The sequence below is a fragment of the Phocoena sinus genome, chromosome 19, assembly GCF_008692025.1.
Source record: "Phocoena sinus isolate mPhoSin1 chromosome 19, mPhoSin1.pri, whole genome shotgun sequence".
NCBI lineage: Eukaryota > Metazoa > Chordata > Mammalia > Artiodactyla > Phocoenidae > Phocoena > Phocoena sinus.
In genome coordinates, this window is record NC_045781.1 from 58,359,157 (window position 1) to 58,376,614 (window position 17,458).

Consider the following 17,458-nt stretch of genomic DNA (forward strand, 5'->3'; position numbering starts at 1 on the left):
AAAAAAATGTTTAGTCTTTGACATTTAAACCCAGTTTCTCGAAAATGATTAATTTTGCGTTGCATTGATTATATTTAACAGAGAGGGAGCTATTTAGTCCCCGGGAAGAAGTTTAATATGTTTAAGGTTTGCTATTTAAACTCATTTCCCGGAAAGGATTAACTTTGGCTGGGACCTCTTCAGCCAGAACTTAGCAGGTAAGTTCCGAGCCCCGAGGTCGCAGGACCCACCTCCGCGGGTCCGGTACCGCCAGCAGAGCACACTGCCAGGTGCGAACCGGCGCTCGCGGGTCACGAGACCGCTCTGCTCGCGAGGCCCTCCCTGTGCCTAGGCGGGCGGGGCGCCGGCTCGGAGACCCGCCCCAGGGGCGGTGCCCCGGCCGCGCCTGCGCCGTGCTATCTCGGGCGGGCGCGCGGCCGCGCGGAGGCGGCCGCGCGGAGGCCGGAAGGAAGCGGACGGAGGGCGTGGCAAGCGAGGGAAGCCCGCCGGGCCGCAGACAACCGTCGCGGCCTCATGACGTCGCACAATGGCCGGCCCCCGCGGGTAGTGGAGCCCGTTTGTTCCGCCCGCGTCGCGCCTCAAGCCGGAGCCTGTGAGGAGCGGAAGGGCTGAGGGACCTCATCTCCACGCCGCCCCGATACCTGCGAAGCCGTGGCCCCCTCTCTGCCCTTGCGCTGAGGTAAGTGGTGGCGATGGCGGGAGGCCGGGCCGGCGGGAGGAGGAGGCCGAGGCGGCCGGGCGGGGAGCGTGGCGGCGGCGCGGAGCCGAGGCCCGGGAGCCCCGCCGCCTCCGCCTCCGCCTCCGCCTCCGGGGAGCTCTCCAGGCTGCCTCCGGCCGAAGCGTGGCTCTCGGGCCCCGGGAAGGGGAAGCTGAGCTAGGCACGATCTCACGTTCCTTCCGGGCGAGCCGGCCTGGGGCTCCTGGACCCCCTCAGGTCGAGCGCCCGACAGCTGCTTCCGCTCTCTGCAGTGGGGTTGATCTCCCGAAGCTGTCATTTCTCTTCCGGGATATTCGCGTGGCATTGCTTTCCGCCCACAAGGATGGGGTGGGGGGGCGGAAGGAGGCACACAGGTTCGCCCTCCGGGTTGGGGATAGGCTCTTGCGGAGCTTTGAGCTCCCCGGAGCCTCCTGGAACTTGCTCCCTCGGCTTCCCGGAGGCACAGGTAGGACCTATTGGCTGTGTCCCAAGACGCGAGCCACTCTTTGGAATAAAATTCCTTGTGCCCCTTTGGTTAAGAGCCCAAAGGATGCCGGCTCATTGCTGGGAGAACCTAAGACTTAAAGACTTTCAGCCTTACTCCTGCTAAAACTTCGGTGTTCCTGACTACTTCATGACAGCTGAGTTTGCCGGCTAGAGTGGTTGATCATCTTAAATGAGCTGTTCAGCTCTCTATCTGTGAGAGCAGGTCAGTTCTTCAGATCAATGTGGGGAGCATGGACGAAGGGGGGCATTTAGAGACATAGCAGTGCTGTCATCTTTTCTCCTTTGATTCTCATCTCCTTCGTGTTGCCTGTGGAGTGGTCCTGTCCCAGAGCAGAGGTCGGGATTCTCAGGGTGAGCCTGGACCCAGGCTGATTCCCGCCTCCTAGGCAGGGGAGTCTTTGCCTGATGATTTTACAATCTGAGCACGTGTGTGGAGCCCAGCCAGCTCTGGAAACCAATCAGGTGTGTCCCAGAGGCTGGAACTTGTCTCCGGTGCTGGGTGGGAAACGATCAAACGCTGAAGAGGTTTTTTCCTTTTTCACAGATCATCTCAAGGTGAGTGCTTCCTCCCTGAGGAGTCGTTTGATGTCATGTTTCGTCAGTTTGGGGATGGTGTCTATCACCAACCTTGACATCCTTCCTTTAGATGTTGTAAATCCATGAAGTTATGAGTCTGAATTTTAACCAGAGCTACCAGAACTTGGGCATTCAGATAGGGACTGCTCTGTTAAAAATCATTATCCTGGAAGGTTAGGCTTGTATTTCATTGGTGCTCTTTTGCCAGAACCTCTTTGGAACTGCTGTTTTGGTGGTAAATATACAAGCCGTAGTAAATATACAAGCCATAGGAGAAAAATCAGTCTCATTCAATAGTCACACCCCATGTTTGACCAAAACCCATCTGACCTGGCTTGGGAACTCACCTCGCTTACCAGACCAGGCTCTGAACAGCTTCCTGCGGTTTGTCAAAGTGACCCACCGTGAGAGAGGGAAGGCTTGCGGCCACCGAGAGTGCCAGGGGAGTGTTCTGCAGGTTCTAAAGGTTGCTGAGAAGGAAAAGCTCCCACCTGTTGTGTACCGTACCAGTGTCCTTGCAGTCAGGGCGCAGCCTTCCAGAATGACCGCTGGGAAACGAGGCAGCACCCACTCTGTCTCAGTTCTAGAATAGTCTTCTAAAAAGTAGGCAGTTACTTCAGGTTTCTTTCTGGCGTGCAACAGGTGGTTTATCAAGTAAGCGTCTCTCAGTCCCCGTCTGCCAGTGTAGTACGCTGTGGAGACACAGTGATGGACGCTGTTATTCTGTTCTCCAGGCAAGTTCACTGTCTTGTGGGTCAAAGGACTAAAGAGTTCTAAACTTGGCCAAGAACGCTCGATGACGGGTGATTGTGTGAGAAGAAAAGACTGAGTAAGAATAGTGAGCCTGGGGGTCGTGAAGACGTGCAGACGACCCTCCATTTCACTGTGTGCATTTAATAGACCACATGGTTTTCTTGGCTCCTGACACAGAGCACGTGCTCAGATATCGGCCAGATTGAATTAATCTCAAAACAGGACGCTGACGCCCAGAGAGCCAGTTAACTCGCCCAGAGCGGGGCCCGGAACACACACCGTCTTCTGACCCCCGGGGACACACCCCTTCTGTGCAGCGGGGTGTGACTCAGGGTGCTTCTGATAAGCAGGAAGATTCTTTGGCATGTTTTCCTCTGCAAGCTGTTCACCTGTGTGTAACCTCAGATTGGAAAATCCCAGGAGGTTCCACAGGGAAAGAAGAGATGGGACCCCTTTGCTCAGGAGATTGTCAGAGCCTGCTGAGGGTGACTGTGTGTCCCAGTATGCCTAGGACAGCCAGGCTCGTGCCTGCTGTAATGGTTAACAGTGCCCCCTTTCAGTCTCAAACACGCCCCCAAGTTCAGACAATAAGTTATATGGTAGCTCTGCTACCAAGTGCCAGCCGTTTGCTGAGCTCGGAGAACCCAGGTGATTCTGAGCCCTTCCACTCAGGCCCTTCATGGGGCGGGGGCGGGGGGTCTCCCGACAGACTTTGCAAACAGATAGTTGGGGTATACAGTGTGGCGAGTTTGGGTATGTAGTAGAATAATGTACAGCATACTTAGGGCAGGAGTTCTCAGTGGGTGGACCTCAGGAGGTTTTGAACTCCGAAAGTGGGGGATAAATTGTGTATGTCCAGGTTTTTCTAGGGAGAGGAGCCATCCCCTTCCTCAGATTCTCAGAGCAATCCGTGCTGCCCAGAAGGCTGACAGCGCTAGTCCTCCCCGATAAGAACAGGTGCACACAGGGCCTTTCACTCTACCACCTTCTGGTCAGCACTGAAAACTGCCGGTGAGAGGAGGGGAGTTAGCTTTGTGCTTGGAAGGTTGAAGTGAATTCCATAGTCCAGACTCTGGGGGCATGCGGCCTCTGCAAGTACTTCTTCTTTACACACAGTACCGCAGCCTCAGGATTTTAATCGGAGGCAGCATTTCCTGTGGCGTCGGCGTAGAAGTGTGCACCTCTGTGAGGGCTGCTTTTATGAGATTCACCTTTAGTGTAAGTGCCTAAGGTTCAAGCTTTAGACACATTTAAAATAAATAAGTGGCTGGTGTCACAAGTTTGATTCCCATATGCTCATCGCTGTTCTTTAATAGTCTGTATGGATCGTATAGTTACTTTTCCGTCTCCGTGAAAATGTGTCTTTTTGGTTCTAGAAGGGCTAAGATAGCAACCTAGACGGATCAGCACAGACCTTTAGAAGGGAGAAAAGAACGACAGGCAAAAGGTACTGCTTCAGTAGAAGTCCCCGACTTATGTGAGGGCTCTGTTCCAAAAAAGAACATGTAAAGTCAGTTAGAGCTCGGGTCCCATCTTCCTGCCGAAACAAGGGCGGTAGGTGGGGGTTGGTCCCTGGGCAGGTAGCGGGAGCTGGTTTCATGCATCGGGCCGGCGCCGGCACTGGGCACCTGCTCCGGCAGCAGCTCGGAGATGCGAGCCCCGATCGCGCCCGGTGGCCACGTGGCCTTGGTGTCCTTCTCTGTGAGCGGGGCCGCACTTGTTTGCAGGGTTGATGCGAGGAGCTGGGTCGAGTGCCTGGCGGAGTAGTGGTCTCTCAGCAGGTGGGGGACTTGATCTTATGGCGCACGTGGTCGTGCACAGGTGACGATCCGGCGTGTGCTGGATGGCTGCTTCCTGAGCACCCAGGAGGCTGACCGCAGTCTGGTGGGGAGAGGGGTGTGGGTGTTGGAAGCCAACAGGCTGATCTCATTTAGGTGTCACAACCACTTCTGATGCTGTTGCCCCGTGTTTCAGATGAAGAAACTGGGGTCTGGCAAGTTTACCTAATTTGCCCAAGGCCCTAAAGCTGGGAAGCAGCAGCGCCAGGATTCGGGTTCTGATCAGAAGCCCACACTGTGCGCCCTGTTCCATGTGTCCCGGAAAGACATGGCCCACTTGCTTGAGCTCACGTAGTTGGAGTTAGGCTCTCTCTCCCATTTCTTACCCTAGGGTTTAAATCGAAGTTTGCCAGAATATAAGAGCAATTTGGTTGGACCTAATCATGACAGTGAAACCTTTTGGCACCTGGGCCCCAAGAAGGGGCTGCTATCAAGTTACTAGTGAGGGAGCCTCTGTGCCATGAACAGGATAATATGTTGCAAAGCTAGAGTATCAGTTTTGTGGATTTTAAACTAGTGTAAGGGGACGCTCAATTTTGATTGCCAGTTGATTGATTTCACAGGCGACTTGGCTCCCAAGGTTGCCGTTAGCCTGTATGATGTGAGAATCAGAATTTGTCAGCTTTCCAGTAGGGATATGTCTGAGGCTCAGTGACCAGCTGCGGGTGACTGCCTGCCTACAGGGTCCCGGGTGCCAGCCTGAGCAGCTGGGGAATGAAAGTCCCTGCCCTTCTGTGGAGAGGTTTCGATATATACAGTGTAATCAACACTGTACAAGGGTAGGCATAGGACGTCATACACAAAGGAAAATCTCCAGTTTTTACTGATGTCATTAGCCAAGGAGAGGGGAGGCTGCCGGTTTGCCACTGGACCCTGACTGGCTGCCCCAAGGCCCCCGCGCTCTGTCTGGAAGAGGTGCGGGTGCTGGGCCCTGTCCGCGGTCGCCTTCTTGCCCTGCGCGGTGCCCTGGGCTGCAGGGGTGATGTGTGTGGTGACAGGCTGTGCCCTGCACAGGGAAGCCAGGAAGCCACGGGGCAGCAAAATGCACCATTTTAGGGCTAACTTTTAAATGATTCTTTCCAGTAGTCCTACCTCTGGATAGTGTGGTTAGAAGACTGAAAAGTGAATCATTTTCAAAGCCGTGTACTTTTAAGTGACTTTGAATGGATTGGTTGGTTTGTAAATTTCTTTTACTGCTAACCATTTTTTTTTTTAGTTATAAAGTGATGAATTTTAAGTAACTTGTCCTCACGTTTGCTGAATTTTAACAATTTCCATTAACAGCAAAAAAACAAAACAAAAGTGTTTTTAACTGTGGGTTCAGATACCAACTCTTGGTATGTGCACCTTTAAACATAGGTTCTCCTTTTGAAGGTATAAATTTAAAAGATACACTTTAAATTTTTAGTTACGTAAATGCATAAAATAATTTTATATAAAGTATGTAAATATACTTGTGCGTTTCCAGATCTCACTGAGGTACCAAGTAGCATGACTGGGGCATACATTATTTTAAATAAAAAATTTGGAAGAATCAAGTGAACGTTAAAGCCTTCACTGTTCCTGCTGTCTCACACCAGCTTCGTGGTTACTCGCTACCCGTTGCGTGGCGGATGGTAAATGTTTGCTTGTAGGCTGTTTGGTGTCGATTTCATGCACACACCCTCTCAACGCACCTTCTGCAACCTGCGTTTAGAACCAATGGAACAATGTCCTATCTTTGCACGTTGGGGTGGGAAAACCAGAAAATAGTCACTTTATAATTAAATCTAGTGAGTAAAAATAGAAATGAAATCTTCTAAAATGACACTGTTGGTCTTTCTATATAAGAAACTCCTTAAATATGTAAGATTTTCTGCCAGAGTTCTTTCCCACGACCTGCCTGTCCTGGAACAGTGGTTCTCGAGAATCACAGTGCACGAAGGCCTTCCGGGCGGCCTTCACGGCCTGACCTGGAGAGACGTGCAGGAACGGGAGATGGCCCGTGTCCTGGGGGCTCTCAAAGGCAGGCCGGGTTTCTGTTCCAGACCCTGCGGGGTGACTCCGGAAGAGGCCAGGCGCTGCCTTCACTGTTGCCACCTCCTTCCGAATGCACGTTTTCCTGAATTTCACAAGTAATTACTTTACGAACCCAAAAAGCTGTCGCTTGCAATGCCCGTCTTCTTGCCCACTGTCTGATAACCAGTCGGGGTGCCCCGTATGGAGGTGGGCACGCCGGCTCTCTCGCTACCCGGTGGCTCCAGACGTGAGGCTCCTGGCACACAGCTCCGCGCGCTCGGCCCGGCCCCGCGGAGGCCTGGGGTGCGGTGCCGGTGGTCTGCGGCCTGGGGTCTGGGATGTGGAGGAGCCGGGCGGGGCCGAGCCCTCCTGCAGGCCGGAGGCAAGCATGGGGCCCAGCACACCGGCGCGAGATTGACTGGCCCCTTTGCTGGATGCTGTGAGCGTGTGTTCTCTTTGTTTTGCAGAACCGTGGGTACCGATGGATGTGGCCGAGAGCCCTGACCGGGACCCTCGCTCTCCAGAGGATGAAGAAGAGGAGCAGCAGGGGCTCTCGGACGATGATATCCTGAGGGAAAGTGGGTCTGAGCAGGATCTGGATGGAGCGGGGGGGAGGGCTTCCGACGCGGAGGACGAGGAGAACGTCGCCCCGGGACTGAGCCAGGAGGAAGAGGAGAGCCGCTCCGACGAGGAGGACCGGGACTCTGAGGCTCCGGAGCTGAGCGGGGGCCCGGCCAGCCCCCCGCGGGCCGAGGGGGACGGGGGGGAGGAAGACCGCACCAGCGACCTGAGGGACGAGGCCTCGTCGGTCACCAGGGACCTGGACGAGCACGAGTTAGACTACGACGAGGAGGTCCCCGAGGAGCCTGCCCCCGCCACGCACGAGGACGACACCGAGAAGGCCGGGCCTGAGGATGACGAGGAGAGGGGAGAAGGGGCTCCCGGGGAGGACGGGAAGGCGGGCGTCCACGGCGTGGAGGACAGGGAGCCCGTGGAGGCCGCCAAGGAGAAAAGAAAAGAGGATGACGACGGAGAGATCGACGACGGAGAGATCGACGTGAGTATGCCCAGCGGAGCCGGCAGCGCCCCCGGAGGAGGGGGACAGGAGGCGTGTGCTGGGAGCCATCGCCGTGGTGATGAGGGAGCGCCAAAATCAGGGGATGTGGGCTACAGTCAGAAAACTGTCTTCCATCCGGTAGCTGGCAGAAGTCCCGTGGACCCTCACTCATCTGGTGCTGTTGGTTGGATTGCGTTAAAATTCTAGATTTTTTTTTTTTTAAACAAGCGGTAATTTTCTGCCTTTTTCTTTGCTGTCTGTAAGTAATATTTGAGTTAGTATTCAACTAGAACCATTGTGGATTTCAGTTCCTGTTAGGTTCTTCTATTTATATATATAAATTTATTTATTTTGGCTGCACTGGGTCTTCGTTGCTGCACGTGGGCTTTCTCTAGTTGCGGCGAGCGGGGACTACTCTTGTTGCAGTGCGTGGGCTTCTCATTCCCTGGCTCTCTTGTTGCGGAGCACGGGCTCTAGGTGTGCGGGCTCAGTAGTTGCGGCAAGTGGCCGTGCATGGGCTTCTCATTGTGGTGGCTTCTCTTGCTGTGGAGGACGGGCTCTAGGCCTGTGGGCTTCAGTAGTTGTGGCACGTGGGCTCAGTAGTTGTGGCTCGCGGGCTCCAGAGCGCAGGCTCAGTAATTGTGGTGCGTGGGCTTAGTTGCTCCGCGACATGTGGGATCTTCCCGGACCAGGGATCGAACCCGTGTCCCCTGCATTGGCAGGTGGATTCTTAAGCACTGCGCCACCAGGGAGGTCCCCTGTTAGGTTCTTGAGCCTGAAAAAACTTCCTTCCAGCTTTCTCTATTACTTTAGGCATTTTTATCTTTGCGCTTCTTCTCTGCTGAGGGTCACAGCTAGGCCAAGCTTCTTTGGGAGTGTCCCTAAAAAGACCCTCGGGACTGGATAAAATGGGGTTGTGTGTCAGAACGCTTTGGCTTTTGACCAAGCCATCACATTGTTATAACTTATTTAAATTAATCTGGCCTTCAGATTAAGGACAAGGTACTCAGTAATAATCATCTTAGTTGTGCACAGGTTGGGTTTTTATGACAGATGATTCTGTTGAAAGAATTTCTGTCACGATCTTTTAAGAAGTTGAGTCTGTGGGGGGAAGAGCCTGAAGTCCTGCTGAGAAATGCTTTTACTAAAAGGGGTTGAGAGAGGGACGGAGCAGATTGACAAGATCTGGGGCTTTTAATATCCCGGAAAGGAGATTCTGCTCACTGGAGAGTCGCTGTGGCGAGAGGTGCGAGGAGCGCCTCGGAACCGCTCTGGGTCGCCGAGAGAGGAGGGGCTGGTCAAGCGCATAGCCCCAGCTCGCCGGAAGTGCCAGGCTCCTGCGACAGCTGGTATGGACGCTGCGTCGCGGTGGCCGTGCTTCTCAAACTCTGGTTCACGAGAGCAGAACCTTGTGGGGCTTTCCAAGATCGTGTATGTAGTTACAAGCTTAGAATTTTAGATCTTTTATCTTCTCACAACTAAGTGTAGGAGATGGTCTCCTAAATTAGCAGCCGTTACTTATTAATACTGTATTCGCTTAGAAGGGTATTGTCGGGACATCATCTATGAACACTCTTAGGTTTCGCCAGCTGTGCTTCCCTTCCCATCTGGAAGGTTCACCTTGACCACAGGGTTACCAGAGGAAAAGGAGGTGCCGTGAGACTCCAGTTAATCAGTTTGGGTGACATTTTGGGCAGAAGATGAAATCATTGGTTGAGGTTGCCCCGTGAGTTTGGTTTTTCAGTTTACAAAGAGGAAAGCCACGTCTGCATCCTGCCACCAAGGATTGAGGGGCTCCTGATGACTGGGGTGCCGTGGCCGGCGTTCTGGGCAGTCTGTTTCCCATTAAGAAAGGACCAGTTGCAAGCTCTTCTTGCTTCAACTGTTGAATAAGCTGTATGGGAAAATTCATCTACCTTCCTGCCTTTCCATGATCATATGTGGACAGGTAGGTGTCTCCCTGCAGGTCCCGGGGGGCCTTGCCGTCATAGCACCCCCGGGCTTTCCTGCCGCACTTAGATGTGGTGGCGTGGGACATTGGGTTGACTGAGCTGGCCCGGGAAAGCACCCATCGTCTGGAGGTTTGCTGGTTTCCCCCAGAAACAGCAGGTGAAATAGAAATCCAGTTTGACTTTCTTGCCCACTTGATCCTAGATGGTTGCTTGGTTTGGCTTGTGCCTGCCTGGCACCTCTCGCAAGGGCCTCACAGCCCTACTGGACCCACAGGCTGCTGGAACCAGAGCACAGCTTCGTTCAGCCACGGGGTGGCACTGCCCTTCCCACACACAGCCCCACGGACCCTGCAGTGTGTCAGGCTCATTGGAACACGCTGGGGGTGTAACTGGGAAGGGCAGAGCCCATCACCCCCCAGGGATAGGCAGGCCTAGACGGGAGTGGGCACTATGAATGGAGACTTGGGCCCTCGTGGGAGCGCACCTGCGTTCCAGGCTCCTCCCCATCCCTTAACCATTGGCTTCCTCCCATGTCTGCTCCTTTCTGCAGGCTCTGCCTCCTGCCCGCGACTCTGTTACATCTGGCTCGGTGCCTCTGCTGGCTTCTACAGTGTGAACTGACTGGTCCTTAGTGTGTTTGTTTCTCTTGCTCTTTCCGTGCCCACACCTCCAAGGACACAAGTTCCCTAAGTCTGGGACCTGCGTGGCTTTGCCCCTCTGTTCCCGGGACCTGGCACTTTGGAGGCAGCCAGTAACTGCCCTCTCAGCAGACGGGCGAACTCCAGCTGCTTTGGGGCGCGTTGAAGTCGAGTGCCGTTGAGATGGGGGTGGCAGTGGGTGGAAGGTCTACACCGGAGAGCCATTTGCATAAAGAGGCAGTTTCAGGCACTGCGTGTGGGTGACCAGCACCCCGCACTGACCGCTGTTGGAAGAACCCAGTGTAGACACACATTAGCTCGTATTGAAAAACTACTGCTGCTTCGCTTCTGCTCTCTCTATCCCAGTTCCCGTCCATCCTTCGTCGTCAGAATCTCGGCTAGAGAGTTCGCCCCACGTTCCCGCAGGCACACACTCCTGTACCTTTCTCTCCCGAGATGGACAGGGAGCCAGAGGTGTGCACTTGGGTCCATGAGCAGCCTGCTTCTGACAGGACTTTGGCCTGGTCCCCTTCAGTTTAAATCCGTGCCAAGTAGCCTCTGGTCCAAGTGGAAAGTATCCATCCCAGGGGGCCTTTTCCCCATTGCTTTCAAGCACATTTTTGGTATCAGACGTGAACTACCTGGATGTTATTATGCAGAAGAAAAGGGCAGTTTGGCTCACACCTCAAAAGTGCGTTCACTGAGGCCCCTGAGCTTTTCCACGTCTGGCAGGGGTCTTGCAGCCCCACTGACTCTTTGAAGAGGCTCACCGTTTCCAGGGCCCCTCCTGCACTTCGCTGCCCGTCTCCCCTCAGCATCCAGGCCTGGAATAGCTGGGAACGGCCAGCTGAGTGGAAGCGTCTCAAAGGCGCTGTGATTTATCCTCCTTTTAACTGAGAAGCACTTTTCTCTCCTGTTGGGGTACACTGTCCCTCTTTTTTCCCTTGTAGATTTTGGGTCACTGGGACAGGTGAATTGATTTGGGGGGGAGTCACCCCCACCCTCCCCAGCTTTCCTGCTCTGTTAGTGGTTTCCTTGATAGTGACATCAATTTGTACAATAAACCTTTGACATTCTTTTGTCTGAACCACGTAGTTTATAACTCAGGCCTTGAATTACTTTTATATGTTTTGGTGTGCTACCTTCAGATACAAATGCCTTTCTGGAAGTGCCACTCCCTGCTGCAGTGGGGATGGGATTTTGCAAACAGGATCGTGGGCCAACTATTTACAGCACCTGGTTTATTCGTGGGGGGGCCGAGGGTCCCCGACAGCCGACAGCTGAAGCGCGGGTGAGTTCGACCTCGTCAGCAGTCTCACCTGTGCAGGAAGCCACGCTTAGGACAGGCACACAGGGCACGCGGCCGTGTGAGGCCTGCCTGGCTCACTCCCGCAGCCCTGCCGAGTTCTGCACACAGACCCCTTCCTTCGTGGCTCTGTGATTCACCTTGACAGACTCAGGGCCTTCCATCTTTGGTCCATCCTTTGCCTCCTCCGCTTATGGACTTGGTTCTCTTTTTTATATCTCTCTTGTCATCTGGTTGACAGAACTTCAGCCACCTGGAGTGTGCCATCCCCTTGGGAAAGGGTGGCGTAGTTTGTTCCCTTCCTCCTTTCGTCAGCGACTGTCACACTGATAGGGTGCGTGCTCAGAGATGGGGCGGGGTGGGCACGCCCCGAGTGGACGGGCCACATGACTCCTTGGGCCCAGCCACAGACAGATATACTTGGAGGCGTTTTCTTTGCAGGCGGTCTTTTGTCTTTTCTCCTGTTCACATCTGCCTGCTCCTTTCACGTCTGGACACACAGTATCTTCTGCCAAAGGGCTTCCAGGCAGGTGAGCCCTCGGGCTTAGGGATCTGGGGACGTCCACAGCACTGTCCCCTGGTGGGAGCCGGGGAAGCAGCCATGGCGGCCTGGCCGCAAGGGACTGAGTAAGGCCTGCCGCCTCCCTCAGGGCGGTTGAGGGGCCCGGGCCACCGTCCCTGCTCAGCGGAGCAGCCCAGAGCTCTGGGCTGGGAGAGCTCTCCTTCTGCCAGCTCACCTGGCCAGAGCCCATGGAGGCCGTTTGTGGCTTTGTATTTACCCGCTGTGAGCTGGTCCCCTCACAGGAGGATGACTGTCCGTCCCAGGTGCCGCTCCACCCAGCCGATCGCCTTTCTGAGGCCAGAACATGACCTCTGGCCCCAAAGGGTGTGAATGCGGGATTATAGACCCGAATTGCTACCCCACTTAACAGTGCAGAACTGAGGGTTCGGGGAGCCCCTGGCTGGCCCGGAGGGTGCCTGGGCCTCTGCTCCAGGACACGTGCCGCGTCTTGCTTCCTTACCTGCCGAGGCTGCGGAGCTGATGGGTGGGAAAGGACTTCTTTTTGTTGTTTAGGTCATATACAGGCTTTGTGGTTTTGTTTTCATTTTAAGGAAAATAAAAACCTGCACAAAGGAGAAAGTGAAAGTCACCCATGCTCCCCTCACTCAACGTTTTGACGTGTTGCCTCTGAGGGATTTTTCTATCACGATGATACTCGCGCCCCGGGTGGGAGCTGTGGGTGCTCGGAAGGTCAGTGGGGGAGAGCACGGCTGGGGCGGAGGGCCGTGTCCACGGTCATGGCGGCAGGTGTGATCCACGCTGCCCTGTGCCCCATGCCCTGTGCACATGCACCCCGAGGACACACTGCCGTGGTTCTCCTAGATTTGTAAACTGTGGAGGGCCTGGCACTCACCCCCTGAGTGAGTTGTTGGTGCCGTTTTAGCTGTTTATACCCGCCAGTTTGCTTCTTGCTGGACCTCTGCTCTCTGCTGGCTCCGGGATCAGGGGCTGCCCGTCACAATTCCCACCTGACAGGTACAGCCACGACCTGACAGGACGGCCGTCCAGCCGCTGAGCGCTGGGAGTCTGGCTTCAGAGACCTCCTTCTTGAGCCGTAATTGCGGGAAACTCTTTATAAGATTTAAGAACTCCTTTTGTTTGTCCAGCACTTGAAAGGCCATTGTACTAAATGAGTGGTTAGTTGACATTTGCGGGTGTTCGGTTGCTGAGTGATTTGTTGATGTTTTCGTCTGCTTGGCGTCTGAGAAGCCGCAGAGGGCTCCCTCGTGGCTCGTGGTTCAGGTGAGCACTCCCCGTCTGAGCTAGGGAGCGGGCTCCTCCTTGCTCTTGTGCATGTTGAGAGTGACATCTTTGCAGAGACGCCTCTTTAACCCGATCTAGTGCACTGACTGAATCTTGATTTCTGAAAAGCAGTCACTCTGTACTCATCATTTCAACTCCTGTGCATTGATTTCCAAACGAAGCAGAAGATTTGAATGAGTTCTGACCTCTCAAAAGAGTTTTGTTTTTCTAATGAGAGCAAACAGAATCTGCCTCAACCTAGATGTGAGCTCCTGTGTAATAGATAATAGCGCACGGCGCTTATGCCGGGAGGGATAGATAATAGCGCACGGCGCTTATGCCGGGAGGGATAGATAATAGCGCACGGCGCTTATGCGGGGAGGGATAGATAATAGCGCACGGCGCTTATGCCGGGAGGGAAGTAGTGAAAGGAAAGCACGGCTGGGAGGCCAGAAGGGCGGGGGCTTCCACCAGATAGCGTAAAGTCAGCACATTTTCCTCAAGCTGAAATCATTTTCGGGGTCGGGAAAATGGGGAGGTGTTGTTCACAGGGACAGGTTTTCAGTTATAAGATGAATAAATTCTCGGGACCTTTAAAAAAAAAAACCTTGAATAACTTATTTAATCTTTCTCTCTAAAAGATTCTGTTGACTCTCTCTTTTAAGGGATATAACTCTGAGGCATCTGTTCTTTTTTGTTATAAAATGCCTTTTAATAACTTGGTATTTTTAAGGCAAAAATTATACAAATATTTAAGCTTTAAAATAAGTCGTCATAAATCTAGGGTTTGCCTTCAGTATTTCTTCATTCGGTAAATATCAATACTTGCTGTTTACTCTGAGCCTGACGCTGTGCTTGGAGCGGTGACCCGTTGTGAGCAGAAAGTAGGGTCTGGTTGGACAGCCACGACGGCTGGGACCCGTGCTCCAGGGGCAGGGGGCTGTGGAACCGGTTGTGAAGGGAGATGGGGGGCCCTGAGGAAGGGGACTCGAGCTGCGATCTGGACATGAGATGAGTTACATGCCGGGGAAGAGAGGCAAGAGTATGGTCAGGCCAGACTTGCAAAGGTCACAGCACTGTGGGGAGCATGTGGAAGGGTTCAGGAATGTGGACACCCATCAGGAAGCAGTCCCCAGGCCAGGTGGGACTGGGCAGTAGTTTGGACGAGAGTGGCGCTGCAGGAGATGGGGAGAGAAAGGTCCAGGTGACTCCCAGACCTCTGCCCTGCTTGTGGTCTCTTGCTTTGACCACATGAGGGCGCTCTGGAATGGGCTGGGACCCGGGGGGCGGGGTGGGGGGCAGTGAGGAGCTCCATCTTGGACTTACCTACTTAACTATGTTAGCAGGGCGCTGGATACCCGCGCAAGCTGGAGGCGATCCCGGAGTGGGGTCTCAGGGGCACAGGTGGGGACTGAGGAGGGTGCAGAGCAGTGGCCCAAGTCAAGGCTGCTCTTTGGAATCCCTGGGGGAGAGACCCACCCGGGCTGTGGTCTTTAAACCTTCCTGCATTATTCTAAAGCCAAGGTTAGGATCTCTGGACCAAGAACCAGAAGAGAAGGGCCCAGGTCTAAGCTAAAGGTGGATACGCTCGCTGGCCTGAGTCGCCTAAATTCCCTCCTCCTTGCCCCCAGACTTTTAAATTAGAGAAAGTGTCTCATTTAAAGGACATAAATTTTGTTTAAATGTAGAAAATCTTAAAAACCTGAAGTGTAGCCATTTCCTGCCCAGAACTGCTATTAAGAGAAACATGACGCCCCCCCGCTTTTCATCGTGTGTCACGCACTTCACAGAATGTTGTTTGTCTTGTGTGATGCTGCACTTCTGTGGGTAAGCTTTGAGAGGCCCCCACTGTGTGGATGAGGAGCCTAAGGTTTGGAAAAAGTACGTGAACTTGGCCACGTGCGTGGCCAGGACCTGAGTCTTGTGACAGTACCTTTTCTGGTTTAGTGAAGGCCGTGCGTGCTGGTAGATGCCCCTCCTGCCTCTTCCCCTCATGAAGACAAGTCTCTCTTCAAGTCACGTTGTCCTTTGTTTCAGGATGATGACCTGGAGGAGGGTGAAGTGAAGGACCCCAGTGACAGGAAGGTGAGGCCTCGTCCCACCTGCCGATTCTTCATGAAAGGTAACTGTCTGAGTGAGGGGCCTTTGCGCGGCCCGCTTGTGTGGCCTCGGCTTTTCCTGGGACTGCGGTGGTGGTTCAGCCCTGGGCCTGTGCAGGGCAGTTCTCAGGGCTGGCAGTTCTCAGGGCTGGCAGTGACGGTCTGTGGCGGCAGTGGCAGTGCATCGATGTCAGCTGTGGGCCTTTCCTGGTCACTCTAATGCCTCTCTCGGAGGGGAGCCAGCCTGCTCGTTTCACCCTGGAATGCCAGGCCCACCTGCCTAGCGCAGACCTGTATCTTCACTGTAGACAATGTTAACTCTTTTTCTAAGTGGTCCTTCTTATAAGGCCAAATGCCCCAGCCACCAATTGTGACATTTTCCCACCTCTGTAAGGGGAGTTGCCACTTTCTGCAAGGTGTCTCAGAGGCATATCTTTCATTTGGAATGGACTTCTAAATAGAGAGGGTCGGCCTCTGAAGGCAGCAAGGCCCCTCCCTCCTGAAAAGTGGACGGAGTGAGTCAAGTAGCTGTGACAGTGGCAGTGTGACAAGGCTGGTGAGCAGTGGGCCCTCAAGCCCGGGAAGACATGTGTCACGGCACCGTCTGGTGTGCCTCTGTGATTGCACGTTTCCCTCGCACGGCAGGAAGGTGTTCTTCTCCTGCCCTGGGTTTTGCGCTGACCCTAGATGCCTCGCACAGTGACCCAGCCCACCCATGCAGCCTAACGTTCACAAGAGCTTCCTGTACTTCTTTTCCAGATGTTGTGACACCATTGTCCACTCCTCCTTCACCAATATCAAATTCCATACCATTCAGAGGCCAGGTTAAAGGTACAAAATATACCATATTCATCTCTTTGGTACCTCACAGTCCCCCTGCCCCGGAGGCCAGACTCCTTTCTCCTGGATCCAGAATACTGCTGTGAAGCCAGGGGACAGGGGAGACTCTGAGGGCAGAGAGCGGCCCAGGCAAGGCCCACGGGAGCTGCGTGCTGCCTGCACGGGGGGTGGGGGCATGGGGGCGGTGGAGCCCCGTCCTACGAGTGGCCTCGAACAATCCTGTCCCTTGTCTCGAGGTGACCCAAGGATGCGGGTGCACAGGAACGCTCGGGACCCTGGTCAGCGCGTGCTGGGGCCGTGTCCTCTTGGCCGTGCTCATTCTGTGCTGCCGGTTTCTGCCGAGTGGGGGAGTCCGGCTCGTCTGAGTTAGACGGCCACGCGATGGCTCCGTGTGCACTGTGCCCGTGGAACGGGAGCGTGGCCGCCCTCGGGGTGCACATACGTGTGCAGTACCTTGCAGAGAGTAAATTGTTACGGGTCTTCAAAGACTTTGGTATTTTAAGTGTCATTATTTCAGAAAATTTAAACTTAAGACGAAGACTTCTTTTTCATGATGACATCAGCCCGTCTCTGGAATTTCTGGAGTAAAATGATGGAGACAAACACGCATGCATACACATATATGTACTGCAGTCATTTCCAGTTAGCACTGTCCACAAACCGTGTGGTTCAGAAATCTGGCCATCGGTCAAGACCAGCCGGAGGCCCCCGTGGCAGCAAGGGCAGGAGGCAGCAGCGTCCACTGTTGAGGCCCCAGAGGCTCGGGTCCAGGTGCTTGGGGTCCCACTGCTGAAGTACTTCCCAGAATTTAGCCCCAGAAGCGCGCACTCCACGAAGCGAAGCTGGTGGTGGTACTGCAGGTCAGCATCACCGGGAGGTGCCTGGACAGGCGAGGACAGGGTGCCCTCTCCAGGGACGTCTGGGGGTCACGTCACAGTAGGAGGGGAGGGGCCTCCAGGTCACACCGAGCGCCCAGTTGGGGTTTCGGGGAGTGAGACCAGTGGGTCAGGCATTTCGCAGTGGAAAAATCTGAAGCTAGTGGTAAGTGGCCTTTTTTGCAGTTTAATTGGGCCTGTTCCGTAACTTGTTTCAGGAATGTATTTTTTTAATATTTAGTCACCTTTCCCCCACACTGTTTGTTTATTCTACAGAATAATGTGATAGAGTACAGAAGGAAATGGGTGTTGTGGAACATATCCTGCTTTTTCTTAGTTATGAGAAAGGTTTTGGATGTAAATGTTTTTGCTTACCTGCATTTTGTAAGATTGGTGTTGAATTGAGATGAATGTGTTTCAGTTCTCTCCAGTAGCAAGAGAGTCACTTTAAAAATAAAATGAAGTTTTTCGTGTTTGGGGAGGATGTGGGGAAATGGAACCGCATATCCAGCTGGTGG

The 17,458-nt window shown here is 53.9% G+C and overlaps 1 protein-coding gene across 2 annotated transcripts in view; it reads left to right on the forward strand.

Moving 5' to 3' along the window:
- The first annotated feature begins 511 nt into the window (after positions 1 to 511).
- Positions 512 to 17,458, forward strand: part of ZC3H18 (zinc finger CCCH-type containing 18) — a 50,667-nt gene continuing 33,720 nt past the window's right edge. Inside the window, exons 1-4 of one of the 2 annotated variants that reach the window (XM_032613028.1) lie at positions 512 to 679; positions 6,837 to 7,426; positions 15,164 to 15,248; positions 15,985 to 16,056. In XM_032613028.1, coding sequence (XP_032468919.1) covers positions 6,851 to 7,426; positions 15,164 to 15,248; positions 15,985 to 16,056 — 733 coding nt within the window. In that variant the 5' untranslated portion in view covers positions 512 to 679; positions 6,837 to 6,850. The remainder of the gene's footprint in view (positions 680 to 6,836; positions 7,427 to 15,163; positions 15,249 to 15,984; positions 16,057 to 17,458) is intronic. The other variant, XM_032613029.1, reaches the window with a different exon arrangement.